General features: G+C 36.3%; 1 protein-coding gene across 3 annotated transcripts in view; it reads right to left on the bottom strand.

Annotated features, from left to right (window-relative positions):
* Positions 1-1,519: 1,519 nt before the first annotated feature.
* Positions 1,520-17,436, bottom strand: part of RIT2 (Ras like without CAAX 2) — a 163,072-nt gene continuing 147,155 nt past the window's right edge. For all 3 annotated transcript variants that reach the window (XM_032441362.1, XM_032441363.1, XM_032441364.1), the window contains one exon: positions 1,520-2,830. In XM_032441362.1, the coding sequence (XP_032297253.1) occupies positions 2,603-2,830 (228 nt within the window). In that variant the 3' untranslated portion in view covers positions 1,520-2,602. The remainder of the gene's footprint in view (positions 2,831-17,436) is intronic.

Raw genomic sequence — 17,436 nt, 5'->3', positions numbered from 1 at the left:
GCAGCTCTCTGTCACTTAATGACTAAATATCATACTCAAGTTTTGTGTGACTAAAAAGGAGTGAGATTAACTCAGACCTCTCTGCCCAGTACATATTCTGATGACTGAAATTGCTCATGGAAGATGTAGCAGAAGATCCTCAGAAGGTCTCATTCTTTTTGGAGTGACTAACTTAGTATAAAACTGCTTTGATAGTCTGGCATGTAAGAGTTAGCAGTGGAGATATTGAGAACCAGAACATTTCATGGGCTTAGTACACCTAAAAGTAATGACATTGTAATTTATATTAGTACTAGTAATTTGAAAATATCAAGGGTACTCAAGCTGTTTTGTTAAAATCTCAAAATGATACTTGACGTGGTTTCAGATAACAGCTAGTACTTTCCTAACCAGTTGCAGCACATAGGGCAGAATCTGGTATGATCCAGGCAGCAATTCCAACAGCAGTTTGTATCTGGTAACCTTGATGAGAAGGCAGACTTTTTATTGGTATGGAAAAATATTTTTTTCATGCCACACGAGCTTAATGATTGAAAAAGAGCATGTTTAGTTTGTTAATTCCTTTAAAGCTTAGTCTTACACTGTGTCTACGCCTTCCTTGTGCAACTCCTTTGTATTCTGAGCTGATCAGAGGCAAGCTACTCCTAAAATTACAAAGCAGAGACAGCACTGTGTCTCATTAGTGCAGGTGAAACAATAACCAATGCTAAATGTTTTTCAAGTGATTCAAAGCTTAGGCATCTGCCTGAGAAATGCTAGTGAGCACCCCTCACAGTTTCTCAGGACAGTAATTTCTATGGTCTCTTACATGTGGAACAACCGCTTCATTCCTCCCTTTGCAGTGTGCAGTACTGGAACAGTCACAGATGTTTCCTCTTGTTATTTATAGTCTCATATCCACCATCTGTTCAGTGTAGCCTCCTGTTGTCTCTCCATCAACACATAGCTCAGAAACACTTACAATGAGCACATCTCTCTGCCTCTAGGAAGCTTTACCTAAAATCTTTATAGTGGTACATGTAAAATAATAACAGTAATTACAGTAATGTAAATGCAGAGTTGTGCTTTTGAAGTTAAGAAAAGGAAAATTCACCTTGAATGTATGTGTTTGTATTGCTATAAAAGAATATGTCAGGGGCAGAAATATAGCTGCATATGACCTGACTGTAATGCTCAAGTGATGCTTTTGATGGAAAATTTCTGACAAGATAAAATAAACCACTGGATTTTCTTGAATGGAATGGAAGGTAGTGAATAAAATACTAGGTATGAATGAAGTGAATTTTTAATAAAACCATAACTTCTTCATACTTAACACAGCAAAAAAAAAAAAAAAATGAGCTACCCCAATTACAAAATGTAATTATTTTTTTTCCTCCAAAATATTATTAATTTGTCCAAATGATGAAAAAGAATCAAAGAAGAAAAATGAAAAAAATACAGATTACTTAGGAATACTCAGATTTTTCTAATGATATCAGTTATCACAGACCAGACACAAACAACACTGAATACTAACTTGGCTTAATGGAATTCAAGATCTTTATTCTTCAACAAAATGTATGCACAATTAAATTGTAAAATTTATAAATAAATTCAATATTTAAAGAAGTGTAGGAAAAAAAAAATCAATGAGACTATATTCTATTTCATGCCAGCTTTTAAAACGAATATTTAAAAGACTCTTCCATTTGATCAATCAAATGATTCACTTCAATGGTCAAGGAATAGTAAGTTGAAGACTGAATGCTGTATTCCAGATGTTACCACGGAACAGGTCTGTGCTGTTCTAGGGAAGGCTCTGGGAAGTATCTGACAGTGGAGTTTTTTTGGTACTCCTTTGTATGCTGCTGATGTGTGGTCAGTTCACTGCATGTCTGCAGGAAGATGTACCTCTGCTTTCCAGTTGTGATTAGTTTTATGAAGAGGAGACAGAGCTGTAGTCCTGCAGCCTTCTGGTTGTCTAATGTGGGAGTTATGCTGTTCTTGCCAACCCTTCCTGATAAATGGAAAGAACAGTCATGGTGGGTCTCTAAGAGAGGCAAAATTGTGAACCTGCAGAATTCTAGTCCCATTTCATACGCACACATGGGCTGAGGACAATCTAATCCTAAAACTACAAGTGAATGAAAAGCTGGAGGTCAAATCCTAAACTCTTTCCCCTGTCCAAATGTCCACTGAAATAGATGTTTCTCATTCCTGGGATGGTGAAATGATTCATGCACACAAAGAGAAGAGGTGATAGACACATCCCTTGTTCTAGACTTGGTGGTAGCTGGATCTGCACTGGCTGCTAGCTTAAATCCTAGCCAGGGACCACAGAGAAAGAAGACCATCCAGGGACCACATGGAAAACAGTATTTTCTCTGCTCAGATTTGGGGAGAAGGATTGAGAGGGTATACTAAGCGACTTGATCTATAATACAGAGGAGCCACAGGGTGACGTGAGCTGGGCCTTCAAGGAGCTACTGCTTCTGCATGAGTGCTGAAGGGACAGAACTCCAGGATCTGCTCTGGAAGATTCTGTGCTAATGTTGCATTTTTTGAACAGTTGTAGGTTGCTGTGGACAGCTCCTGAGGGGTGACTAATGAAGAATTTCCATCAAGTTGTGCTTTCCTTTTTCTTCCTCAGTGAACCTTTCAGCTTCCGCCACAGACTATCCTTCCTCTTCATCTTCTTCTCTGCCACAGTCAGTGAGGACTCTTTCCTTCGAATTTCCCTCACTAGTCCATGAAACACATCATCAATATAGAAGCGAAGGGCCGCTGAAGTCTCAAAAAAGGAGCAAGAATATTCTCTGGCTAAGTTCATTCCTTCTTCGGTTGAAACCTATATGGGGAAACAAAAACAGAAACAAACAAAAAACAGGTCTATAAATATTGTCTAATTTAGACTCTATGAACAAACATGTGCTCATAACTCTTTCTTGTTGAACTTTTGGGTACAATTGGAATGTCACTCTTGAGGAAAATCACCAACAAGTATCTTAATGAGAATATATTCTATTAGAATCATATAGGCAAGACAAATGTGTGAAATGATCAGACTGAATCTGTGAAAAGGCTGAACAGAGCCTACTGACAATATTCATATTGTTTCATATGCACCTTTTTTTTCATACATATTTCCTTATTTTGTGCAGAATCCTGTATGATTTGGTACTCTGGTCCCTTTTTTCTATAGACTAGACATGATGGCAAAAAAGACTCTAGTGGAACTGTGATCCAAGAAAATCCCTTTTCAGCAGTTATCTAATCCTGGAATCCTGGAGGCAACTTGAATTGAAGCTGAAAACATATCTGCTTTAATACTTCATTGTTTGTTTTGTTTTGTTTTGCTTCTTGGTCAGTCATATATATACTTCTATTGCTTTTAAATATTTTGGTCCTGACAGGTCTGTAAGTCCTATCATTTAGCCCATGCCTGAGATGTACAAAGTTCTGAAATCCATTTTGTGTTTAGATGATTGTCTTCCCTAAATGGCTTCATGTACTCATTGTTCTCAGAGAAGATCAAGGAAATTTGTCTTTGTTTTTTGAGGAGCTGTAGGTGAAAAGTCACTGTGAATTTAGAAGGAACCAAGACAGTTCTTTTTAGTCAGAAAATTTTCAGTCAGAGATTTAATTTCTAAAATTTCTTTCACTTTTAGGGACTTACATAGTATCATACAACAAGTCTGCAGCAGAACAAATGCTATTAGCTAGCTAAACTTTAGACTAGCTTAACAACCAGTATAGTAACCTTTATTTTCAGCATTTGAACATTAAACTACATGGGTGAAAAGTACAGTGTATTTAATTTCTAGATGATAAATTCCAGACTTTGTTTTCATTTGTATTGAGATATTGTGACTCTCTTTTTAGGAACTTTCCTACTGTCTGGATAAAAAATGAAAAACAAGTTTGAGACAGTTTTGTGAAAGGCTACATCCCAGCTTATGATAAGTTGCTACTCTCTACCAGGACTGAACCAACTTTATCTCTTTTTTATAACTTCACACACCCAAAACGCTATCTATATTTATTATGAAAATGAACTCTGATGTTTCATGGTATAAATGATCTCCCTCATGCCTACCATGAGGAGAATGATCTTTTATGATTGGCTTCTGACAGTACCATACTGTACTTTTTGTATCTATCTGTTAAGCTGCATATGTTTAGAAATAAGATTCTGGATGAAAAACAGTGTTGGTTCATTCCAGTCTCAAATTATTAAATCTGCATTTAGCACATACTTATGTAATGTGGCCACAAAATTTCTGCTCATCACCTTTCCACTGAGTCACAAAATCTGTAATATCAGTGGGATCATACCAATATATTACAGTTTTAATCTTAATTTAATTAAGAATATTTTAAGGGTAAGCAGGGAGGTTGTGTGCCAGCCTGAGTAATACTCGCTGACACAAGGAAAGATTGTTATTGCTTTCCAGCTGCTATAATTGCCAACCTTTAGCAAAAGGAGATGGGTAGCAATATGGTCCTTGTTTTTCTCCGGGCAGCTGTGTAAGCAAAATGTGTGATTCAATATGTGTCTATTGGGAACCATTGAGAAATTGATTGTCTGTATAGAAAACTATTCTGATCTATTTCGGACTTTTTTATTTTTAATTTTTTTTTCTTTTTTCTTTTCTCTTGCAATGCCTTGTTTGAGCTGAAGGATGATTTATTTTTATCTTCTTTTTTTGTTTTGTTTTGTTTTGTTTGTTTGTTTGTTTTTTGTTTGGTTGGTTGGTTTTGTTTGTTTTTTAAAGATTCTGAATTTAGGAGCAAATCATTGCAAAGAGATGTAATCTCAGTGAACTTTTTTATGCATTCATTACCTAAAAGACAAAAAACAAAAACAAAAAATCAGAAATATGTTAAAAGAGTAACAAAGGTTGTAAATATAATTAGAGTGCAAACAGGACACTACTTAGAAAAAAGCAACTGACCAAAAAATAAATAAATAAATTTAAAAAAAAAAAAAAAAAAAGATGCTTTTTCTCTATGACTTTCTTTTCTTGCTTATCTAATTCCATTTATTATTTTATTTTATTATTTTATTTTATTTTATTTTACTTTCCCCCATGTCTGTCCATTCTAGGACCAAAACATGCACTTTATCCAGCCAGTGAGGAAGAAAAATTGCAGAGAAGTCATTCTACAGTCTTTTATGAAAGAAGACTACAAAGAGCAGTAAAAACATTTGGACATTGTGTTGAGGGACATGGTTTAATGAGAACTATTGGTGATTGGTTGGACTGGATGATCTTGTGGGTCTTTTCCAACCTTGGTGATTCTGTGATTCTGTGAAACTGGAAGATACTCAGGAGAAATAAATTGCACCAAAAATTTTCTCAGTCTCCATGTTGTCATAGTTTCATAACTTTACCAAATTTGTCAGAATTTCTATTAAAATAGCATATGTTTTGAACTCCAAATTTTTTTATTTTTTTTTTTTTTACAAACTATGGAAACAACATTAATGATATTAATGAAAATAGTTAATTTCAAAGCCTGGTATTTTTCTTAACCTTGCCCGCTGGAATTTGACTAAGTGCTTTGATGAGATTTGATGAAGAAATTCAGTACAGGGAGAACACCTGGCACAAATACATAGATAGATAGATAGACAGACTGACAGACAGACAGAGAGGACATTTTGGCTAAGAGTTTCAGCTCCAAGGGTGAAAATAAGCTTCTCAGAAATCTAATGTTGTCACAATTACAACCGCCACTTCCATCACCCATAAAAATACTGTGATAGTAATTTTATTAATCTGTTTGCTGAGGAAATATGCAGGAGGATATCTAGAGGAAAAGAACACATTATTTCAGTTCATAACTCTGTCTAGAGAGTGGGTCTCTCTGGAATGAGAAACAAGGGATAAAACCCTCGGTGAGGTCACTGGCATCCACATAATTCCAGGGATTTTCCTTGTTCCCATCTTATTGCTATGAGAGAAACTATATAGTTGAAATCCAAATCAGATCTGCACAGCTCAGGGACTTGTTGACAAATTGCAACTTCTGTGGGTCTGTATCAAGAGATGATATGATATGTCAGTGTGACACAGACGGGTCAGGGATCGAGGTTGTACTATTGAACATATATCTGGGAAGCAGAGCTTTATATCTCATTTTCAGAGCATCATTCTGTGATTGAATCTGGCGTTGTTTCCCAGAGAATAATTCTGGTTATATTGATTCCACTTTCACTCATTCCTTTATAAGTAAACCTAAGAGAGGAATGAAGAAGAAAGGATGTTGTAGTGAAGATAATGAAAGATTAAGGTTTAAGAGTTGGCACAATCTTACTGAGTCCAAACTTCATTTAAAAGCTGTGGGTGTGGGTTGGATAATGGTTCATAGAAGGCTGTGAAGCTCACCATGTAACTAAGTGAAAGTTACTCCAGAAGGACAAATTCATGAAGTGGGTAGTGGAGCCTCATGGATGCTTTGGACCACTGGGAAAACAGTCTTTTCATGGCTTCTTTATTTTAAGCATCCAGTTAGATTTATGTAATTTTACAGAGAAGATGCACCAGCTATAGCAGAATTTGATCTGTGCTCATGAGACTGTAAGCTGAATTTGGGAGATTTTCATCTCAGGATGTCTCAGGGCAGCTTGAAAGGAGCACATCTTCATCCAGGTAGAAAGCATTTACTGTTTACAAGCAGCATTTTATAGCATTAAGATTCTGTTTGTGGCTTTTGCAAGCCTCCCTGGAAAATTACAAGTGAGATTAAATGCAACGCTGACAGATTGTGAAAGCCATGATGGATGAGCTGCCATCTTCAAGACAGCCAGTTCCCCACTAAGGTTTGCTCCTACACAACCAAAAGGAATCTGCTGGAGATGGACAGTGGGTGGGGAGGTACTGGCAATCACTAGACTCATATACAGAATGTAATACCTGGTTCTGAGAAGGAAAGTGCAAATAAATCATATGATCCACTTCTGCCCTTCAACTGTCATTATCTGGAAATCTACCCTAGGATCAGCCTCTTTTCTGTTTAGCTTTGCCTCTGGTCTGCTTTTGGTCAAAGCAGGAAAAGGAGTGTCTTAAAGTAGGATGTTTGACAAATATTTTATTATTAGCAGAATTAACTACTCATTAACAATGCATTTCTGCTTAAGCATCTATTCTCTACAATAGCATCATCTGCGTTAGATAGTTTTTGCTATGTTCTCTTTGTGATTAGCAGATCCTAACTCTCATGGAGAAAACTGCACACAGAATACAAAAGGATTCTGTGAACATTTATTGCTGAGACTTTCACCCTGGAAGCCCTCATTAAGTTTGCAATGGGAAACAGTTTCACTTTATAACCAAAAAAATTGGTTCTGAGAAGTCTCTTTCTTGGAGATATTGGTCTAAGAGACAGAAGAAGACACACATCTCTGAACACAGTATTTATACAAGTCCCACTGAGGCTAAGGGGAAGGAATTCAGTGGCTGCTGATCAAGCTCTACAAGGACAATATTTTTGACAGGCAGTAATTTATGTGAACTATAAACAAAAGATAACCTTTTGGGAACATAAGGAAGCAGCATCTTGAGCAACCTTGTTTTTCTGAAACCAGGTAATAAGAGGAGCAGGAAGTCACAAGCGTTCTGAATAATGTCTAGGAAAGATCAATATTCCTTCCTTTTATATTTAGGTGTCTTAATCATAATCAATCTGTTTGCTTGTTTGTTTTTTTATTTTTTTGTTTTGTCTTCTTTTCTAAGAAGCCCTGTTCTAGAAAACAAGAAACCAGATGCTAGATTTTGTATCTGCATCCAGATTTCAGTTTGGAGACAGGAATACGATCTGGAAACATCTATTCAAATCCCTTCCCTTAAATTCCATAAATATGCTAGAAAAAAACAGAATGAATGTTTGTTGTGGATATAAATCTACAATATGTCGTGGGAAAAAGGAGATGGAAAAATAAAATTATTGCCAGAGACCTGGATCTGCACTAAGCATATTTGCCAGGAGAAAAAGTAAAAAAATCATCTTGTGGGTCTAGAAATTGACTGCCATTCCAAAAAACAAAAAGTAATATACACACACACACACACACACATATATATATACAATACACTATCTGTCTGACATGAATGATAATTTTATTGATCCCAGCTCAGACAACTGAGCTTGTGCCTAAGGCACTCCCATAGAACAGCTGTGAGATGTCTTCTTAATGATGAGCAATGACTAGAGATACTCAGTTTTCACTATACCAAGTTCATCAATGTGTCTAAGGCACCAGGAAAAAAATAGTTAGTCCCTGGCCACCCACCATAGATGGACATCAGGGACCTACCCTGTAATCTGGACAGGGACAAACTCATCATTTTGATAGATGGGACAGAGTCCAATTAAGGTTGATCTGAGCATCCCTATGTTACCTGCTTCCATTCCTAAAGATAAATGCTTTCACTGTAAAGCATTTAATTCCTGTTTTAAGCAGTTTGTAGGCCAGTCCACTAACCCAAAAGCAGATCTATTGTATCTAGCTTTTATTTTTCCATAGGCAAGAACTGTATAAATATCCATGGTGGCAAAGATGTTCTAGTGTCTGTTTTAAGGATCTTTCCAAGTGTGAAATGCTGTTGTTCAAGTCAAAGATCAAGTATTCACATCTTTCAGCAGTGGGTTGGGTATGAAAACCTGAGCAGTAACAGAGCAGAAAATTCAGTTTTTCTTCCTGTCTTTTTTAGCACAAGTGGCACAGTTGCTATTTGTATTACTTAAAAGAAGAAATACTGTTCTAAGATGTTTTGCCCTTCTTCTTTTTCTTTATATATTTACAATTATAAACTTTCTAAGGTATTTTTGCCACAAAAAGTACACTCGTGAATGGAACAGAAAACCAGATCAAATTGAAATAAGTTCAGGCTGAAAGAAGTGTTGAAGACTGAGCTTTATAAGTGGTTATTTTTCCCTCTCTGTGATGAGGTATTTAGCATGACTATGTTTCAGTTTTGAACAAATGTACAAAAATTAGAAAGTAAAAAAATACATATATTTGTTGTTAAACACCCCAATTTCCCTCAATAAAAACATTCTGTTTTGTTTCAGAATCTTTAACTGAATTTGAGTGTGAGTTATTGCTTAAAAATATTACTTGGAATTGCAGTTTGCTTTACTCAAGATTTGACCAAAATCCACAATAGCTTCAGCTGATATAAACCAGCAGTTTTCAACCAACCAAACATTTACACCTAAAGTGTTGTCCTCAGTCCTTGGGGATACAAACACCTCTTTTCGGCAAACTGAACAGCAAATGACTAACGCTGCAGAATACTGCCAGGAGAATTTATGTCAACACTACTGTTCCTAAATCCACTTAGAATTCTTCAGAAATTATTATTTGGACAAATATCATTCTTACTTCACAGAAGTGAATTCTGCAGGCTTGGTTTTGCTTAGATGAGATAAATGCTACTGTACAATTAATTGTAATGGTGAAGGTGCTGAAACACATTCAGTTTGGTCTCATGTATCTCCAGTTTTCCGTGTTTTTATTTTCTACTTCACCATTCTGTGACACTTTTTACTGTTTTCACATATCAGAATTATTGTTTATCAAATGACCAAAACAGACCTCATTAGCAGAGTGTGGCTGAGGAAAAGATTGCATTTTGTTGTCTAAGTCTCCCTGATGGACTGAATGGTACAGGAATACCATACAGTGAATTAGTAAGGTAACTGAAGCCCTCATCTTTTCCCAGATGTTCTGAAAGCACTTGCTTTATAGATGCTGAGATATACTTTCCTTTTTACTCTTAGCTTGATCTTTGCATTTTGAGAGGAAGGAAAACACAGCTTTAGCAGTGCAGAAAATAACAGGTTTTATATTGTTTCTGTTACAGTTTGGAGTTTGCTTTCAGAAGTTGGAGGATGGATAGTGTAGAAACATATTACAGATTTTGTACACTTACACAGAAAACTTTATCACAGTCTTAAGGAAAATAAAATTTCTAGAGAGAATAGAAGACTCTAATCTGTCCCAAATTATCCATTTCTTGTCTGCTTAACCACTGAGCTGGAATGTGAAGTACACTCTTAGTTCCCTTTCCTAAACCAGAAGAATCGTATTTTTATTCCATCCCAATGAAATGCAAATAGTTGAGGGCTAGGGAAGTAATCTGATGAACCATCACTGAGAGCTTGTTCTTATGTTCATTGTCTCTGACTGCTCTTAGATCAGGCTAACATTTCCTTTGACCTGTAATGGACATTGCTATGCTCTTATGTGAAATCTATATGCTATTTCATTAAATTCATCTATCTCAGACTCCTGCACATAAAAATAAATAAATAAATAAAAATAAAATAAAATAAAATAAAATAAAATAAAATAAAATAAAATAAAATATAAATAAATATAAAGAATCAGTATCAAACTTAATGTGTAATTATCACAGTCTCCTGAGATTATTTTTTACATATTTTGGAAGGGAGATTATCACTCATTGCTAACTTCTGCTGATGCAGATGATTTTTTTCTTTTTTTATTTTCAGTAGGATGCACAGTATTCTTGCAAAGTAAGATTCATATCTGTAAGCAATTTAACCTTTTGGGGGGCAATGTAATTTGTTTCTTTGTTTGTTTGTTTAAATTAAGTGATTTTTTTTTCTTTTTTTTTTTCTTTTTTTCCTCTCCATATAGCTGTCTCAGCTGTCTAATCATGAAGCAAGTAAAGCACATCAGGCTCCTAGGTATATTTTTCATAACTTCATACCATGTTCTTTGGCAGATCAATGCTGAATAATTAACTCAGCCTCCCATTTGACGTAAAAAATTACTATGGAACTAGGGTGCTGTCTACAGGTTAGACTATGAAGTTGTTCTTCTCTAATACAGACTACAATCTTTTGTCTTTATCTTGTCAAAAGCAAGACTGATGAATGAGTAAAGGCATCTTTATAAAAGGAGATGTTCCCAGAGAGTTGGCCTCAGGATCTGACGGAATTGGATACTCTAAGCCATCTTGCATCAGTCAGCAATAGCTCTGGGTCTAATTTGAAGTGAGTCTGGAAGCGTTAAATCCTTAACATCAGTCTTCAAGATGAACAAGTTCAGGTCAATTGCTCAAAGCATTTTTCAGGGATCTGACAATTTTCTAAATTGTTCATCATCTATAAGGGTACTCTGATTGCAATACTTAGTTGAAGGTATAGATGGTCTTAACATGCAGAAAGAGGATGTTTCTCTGTTTTTTCATAAGAAGAGATCTGTTCTTGATATTTTTATAGGAGGTTTTTCTGTTTTGGCTTTTAGTTTTGGTTTGGTTTACTTTTGTGGTTTTTGTTTGTTTGTTTATTGTTTTTCATATAAGGAATCAAGGAATTAATTGCATTTTTCAATTCACAAGAAAGGAAAATTATTTCATATTCTTTTAAGCAACAACAATGATTTTCAATTATCATCTCTTAGCAACAGATGGTAAACAAAACAAAAAAAAAAAACAAAACAGTCAAAGAATCTGTGAATGTTGCTTATTTGCACTTTCTATAAATTTTTCAAAAATAATTAAAATATAATTAAGAACCAGATAGTTAGTAGTGCTGAGTTCTTACTTCAAGACTGAAAGAAATTCCTATTGTTCTGAGGGTGTACATTAACTATGAATCCAGTGCATCCAACCCATATGTTATTTATCTATATACATACTGATGTAGGCCACTGTCATTTATATGTTCGATATTCAAATTTCTCTAGTCATTTTATTTCAGCTTTTTACTACGTCTCAGGCACTAAGTAGATGAGCACTGAAAAATCTACATAAAAAAATGGTAAACCATGCAAACATGTTTGCCATTATAATATGAAAATGATTGCAGGCAGACAATGAACATCATGCTAAGTTCCTGGCTACAAAAGGGAAAACATGTCAGATCCCTCCATTTCCACACAATTGTCAACTTCTGTCATTCACAGAGTCTGTCCAGGTAGCTATAATGGGCATTTGACTGAAAAGAATCAGAGATAATTTTTAATGTTTTTACAGAGATTTGGACAACGATGGAATGTAACAAACAAATAAATATGTATATGTATGCACGTACACGTATATACAAACGCAAGTATATATATTTATTTTCTTAGGCACCACAAATGCATTAGTCATACACTTGCCTAAGGAACAACTGATAGAAAATGTTTTATTTTCCAATCTCTACTTGGCTTGCTTTTCAAAGTAAAATATATCTTACACAGGTAGGGGGATGGGGATATTATACGTGGAAATGGAGATGATGTTTTGCTGATATTTTTTTTTCTGGAACTTCAAATTAATTTTGAAAGTTTAACAATTTTTGAGTTTACTGGGAAGATTTGTCAGACCACCTCATTAATGCACTATGATGGTGCAAAATATCTTTATTAAACGAGTTACACTGATCTTCCCCATCTAAAAATTAATTCAAGCAAAGTATTACACTTTTGCAGAATATGAAGAGACTGCAAGACAGAACACTGAAGCTTTATTGGAGTGTTCCTTTTCAGCTTCTTTTTTATATGATGAAAGACAACTCCTGGATAAGAAAGCGTCTTTTACTGGTCACAGAAATATTAAGAGTCACATGACATAGGAACTTTAAAATGGAAATAACAGCTGTATAAAGAGCAGACTCTTTGCTCCATCATGTGACATGATATGCGAGCATGGACAATGCAGAATAAAATACTGAGTCTGGAGAACTGTGTATGAAAGGTGAACAGCGAGAATGGAGTAAGCTGAGGGAGGAAAAAGAAAAAAATCTTGAATGGCCAGTGGGAAGGAAGAGCTACGAGAATGCATTTAGCTAATTAGACATAACAAGCTCTCTTACTGTCTGCTAACTTAAATCAAATTACTTCACTTTTGCTGAAGGCTAAGAGCATGCACTTATAGTTTCTGCGGTAATATGTTTGTGTATCTTGTGCAGTTGGCAATTTCTCCATTTGTCAGGTGATTTCCTTTGGATAACCTTTTTGTTTGCCTCTGAGTTTTGATTTTTATTCAGAAGACCAAGCACCTTAAAGGAGATTAGTAGCTAACAGCTGGCAGAATCTAAACTACGTTGAATATAGCGTTTTGATTATAGCTTTCTTGAATATATCCCCAAGACATCTCAAAGACTTTAAAAACTTTAGAAACTTGGAGATTGCTTAGAAATTTCAGGAATTCTCAGTATTATTATTATTATTTATATTTTCCCTCGCTAGTATATTATGTCTGAGAAGAAAATTGATTTATCTGTATTGCTAACACGAGTGGTTTATTGTTTATTATATGTCTGTTACCTCATAGGAAAATAAATAGAGAAAGAAGAGAGAAAAGGAAAAGTTGAGGTAGAATGAAAGAGGATTGGAGGAAGACAGATTACATCCTTATTATTCTAGCTGAAGGGTAGAATAAGAAATCAGACCCCCAATAAAAAGAGTGAAACTCCTGAAAATCCTTGCTATTAGCATCATTTTAACCTCTTCTATTCACGATATATCTGTCCAGTTCCACTCTTCAATGTTTAAATTTCCTGCGTTAGCTATAAAACCACAGAATGTTTTGAGTTGGATGGGACCTTTAAATATCATCTAATCCAGCTCCTGTGCAATGACATCTATAGCTTGATCAAGTTCCTCAAAGTCTGTTCCAGCCTGATCTTGTATGTGTCCAGGGACAAGGCTTCCACTATCTCTCAGCAGTCTGTTCCAGCATCTCACCACTCTGACTGTAAAAAAATTCCTTTTGCCCAATCTTAATCTACCTTTTTTTTGTTTGAAATCATTTCTCTCCCAGGTCTCCCTGAAGCCTTCTTTTCTTGAAGATGAATAGCCACAGCTCTCAGAGTTTGCACTCCTATGGGAGATGTTCCCATAGGACCGTTTTTCTGCTCCTCCTTTGAACAAATTCCAACAGGTCCACATCTCTTCTGTACTGAGGACTCCACATCTAGAGAGTATACTCAAGCTGAGATCTCACCAGTGCAGAGTAGAGAGGCAGGATCATCTCCCTTGCCCTTCTGACCACACTTCTTTTGATGCAGTCCAGGATATGATTGGCTTTCTGGGTTTCGAGATTATATAACTGACTCATGCACATCTTTCCATCCACCTCTAGATCCTTTTTGGCAGAGCTATGCTACATCCTTGCAATCCTCAGCTTGTACTGATAGCAGGTGCAAAAAATCAGATGCAAGATCTCACATTCGGATTTATTGAATCAGATGAGGCTCACCTGAGCTCACTGCTTAAGCCTATCTAGATCTCTCTAGATCATGTTCCATCCCTTGGGCATGTTGGCCTATGCACACATGTTGGTGTTATCCACAAACTTACTGAAGTTCACTGCCTTAGGAGGATTTGCTCTGTGATCTTCCTCCCCACAGAGGTAAGGCTGACAGGTAGGTAGTTCCCTGGGTCATCCTTTCTACCCTTCTTAAAAATGAATGTGACATTGCTTTTTTTTCAGTCACCAGGGACTTCACCTCATTGCCATGACTTTTCAAATATCATCAAGAGCAGTTTAGCAACTGCATCAACAAATTCCCTGAGGACTCTGAGACATACCTCATCATCCTGACTTACAGACATGCAGGTTCCTCAGGTGGTTGTGAACCTGATCTTCACTTACAGTGGGAGGAGCATCACTCCCCCAGTTCCTACCTTCTGAACCATCTGCTCAAGGGATGTGTGAAGAGCAGTTGCTAGTGAAGACTGAGGCAAAAAGTTGTTGAATACCTCAGTCTTCTCCTTGTCCATTATTACTAGCCTGCCTGTATTGCTCACTAGAGTGGGTATGGTCTCTTGAACTTTCATCTTCTGGGCAGTGTCCTTGTAGAAATCTTTCTTATCCTTCCTTGCTCCCCTTGCTGAGTCCAGTTCTAGTTGAGCCTTGGCCTTCTGATGCCATTTCTGCATAGCCTAGTAGCATCTTCATACTCATCCCTGGTTACTTGCATCTGATTCCAATTTTATTTTTGTTCCTCTATGACCACCAGGTCCTGTTTCAGTCATGCTAATCTCTTGGCATTGGTATTTGGGAATGGAGAGTTCTTGAGTCCTGAGGAAAGCTTCCTTAAAGATTTGTCAGCTCTGTTCCTTCTGTGTTTTGTTAACTAACTAACTGAGGAGCTGGAAGTTGGCTTTTTTAATATTAAGCCTCCTGATTTTACTCTTTGTCTGCCTGAAATCCCTCAAACTCCATCACTGCAGTTTATCTAGGGGCACATATGACCTGTGTCATATCAAATCTCTCCAATATGGCTGACAGAAAAAAAATAAAAAATAAAAAAAAAAAAATTACAGAAATGCTTGGATGTGGATGCTAACAAAACTGAAAAGTCCATTTGGTATGAGGAGGCTTTTAGGCACGCTGTTGAATATTTTTGTTTTCTGAGATTTATTTATTTCACATCAGGTAGCTAACTCAAACCTGCAGTCTGGTCAGAGTCTGGAAAAGGCAATGAAAGGCTGAAGAGAAAATGTATGTAGTATGGATGCCACAAACTACGTTGCCCTTCTGCCTTTTCTAAAGGTTGTTCAGAAAATGTTAAAGTGGTGGGTCATAACCTAAAGTTAAACAAGCCAGGTGAACCACTGTTTCTGTGTCCTTCTGTGCAGAGAAGATTGCAAATGAAGAGTAGAAATCAGATAACAGATAATTTAATATAAATATATCAAAAATTTTATGGGGAAAATAGTTTTAAAGGTTGTGGGGAAGAAATATAAAGCTTTTCAGAAGTAACCCATTCTGGCTGATTAAGTGTTAGCTGTGTTTCATCACTGATAATCATGGTGGCCATTAGGTAAATCTGGGACTGGAGCAGATTGCCATGCATGCCTGAATGAACAATGACATAGTCCAGACAACAAGATGAACAGGCAAAATCTTTCCCCAGCCACATAGAGTGGCAAATATATGCAGTATTCTATTTCATTTCTCTCTGTTCACAATTTTGTAATCACACTCCTTTTTTTCTTTTTTCTTTTCTTTTTCCTTTTTTAATTGTTCCTACATTCCTATATAAGTCTGGGTCTGGGGAAATAAAATTGCTGGTACTAAAAACAACATTTGGTGAAAAACAGTAAGTGCTTGAAGCCTTAACAGTTGCTGTCACTAGCAATTCAGGACATGTTATCACTCCATTATTTTTTACCCTTAGAGATAAAATTTGTGTTACTAAATGATTTAGAAAATGACAACTGCCTGTTGTAAAGTTTTGTTTCACACAGTGGAAGAAATATTAATAAGAGGTTAGTATTGTACCTATGAGCCAAGCTGAGATTGAAAAAGAACATGGATCTTATTTGGAAGTATATTTTCATAGAAAATCTTGATCTGGAGAGGAGTTACAAGCATCACTTCATCCAGTGCCTGGCTGAATGAAAGACTGTCCAAGATTTAAACTAAGAACACTGCCCAAATATTTATTGAATTGCATTAGGATAGGTCCTGTGACCACTGCTCTGGGAGCCGGTTACAGTACCTGGCCTCTCTCAGTGAAGAAGCATTTCCTAATATCCAATGTGACCTTTCCCTGACATAGATCCATGCCATTCCTTCACTTTTTTTCAGAAAGAAGAGACCTTCACTGTGATTGACACCGACAATTCAATCTGCTGTTAAATATATTCTGTGTAATGGTGAATAGAAATCAGGTCATTATTTCAGTTAGAAGAGATCTTTTTTAGGTCATCTAGATTAAACTCCTGCTCCAAGTCCTGTACTGCTCTACTGAGCAATCATGTTGAGTCACTGATAGCCAGGGTTTCTAAGTTGTTATGTAAAAAAACTGGTTTCTCCTCAGTATTGTTCACTTGGTACTGCTGTATGATGTTGCTCTTCCTAGATACAGCTTAGACTGTGTTTTCTTGAACTTCATGACTGCTGGATCTTCATGATGTTGAATCGTATTCACGAACTTCACAACAGATGTCTGAGGAGTTCCACTAACAATCTGCTGTTGACTAGACTTCATCTGGCTCATCATAATCCCTTGATATTGGTGGCCCAAATTTTATTTCATCACCCTGTGTTCCACCTATCTGAACCATATTTCACCTGTTTGGCAATACTATGAGAGACTAAACAGGAAGTCCTGATAGAGTTGATTTAAATATAATTTAGTTCACTCATCACAGTCAGTCAACTGAAGGTGATCACATCCTTTCAAGAATGATTTGCCCTTGATAAATCTATGCCAGCTGTTCCCAAGCACTTTCTTGTTTTTTATGTGCTGGTACTTGCCTTTTAGGAGGATCTGCTTCAGAAATGTAACACTCATTTTCTTTCTAAGGCAACTGAGACTTTAAAAATATTTATATATATTTGGTTGATCTTTAAACTGTCTCAGTTACTGTTATCTGAAACTCCTCATAATCATCATCAGAACAACGTATTCATTATCTAGGAACCCAAGTGTGCACTCACAGGCTGAGCTCCTGGCCACTTCAACCTCACTGAA

The sequence above is a fragment of the Coturnix japonica genome, chromosome Z, assembly GCF_001577835.2.
Source record: "Coturnix japonica isolate 7356 chromosome Z, Coturnix japonica 2.1, whole genome shotgun sequence".
NCBI lineage: Eukaryota > Metazoa > Chordata > Aves > Galliformes > Phasianidae > Coturnix > Coturnix japonica.
This window is presented reverse-complemented; position numbering and strand designations above follow the sequence as displayed.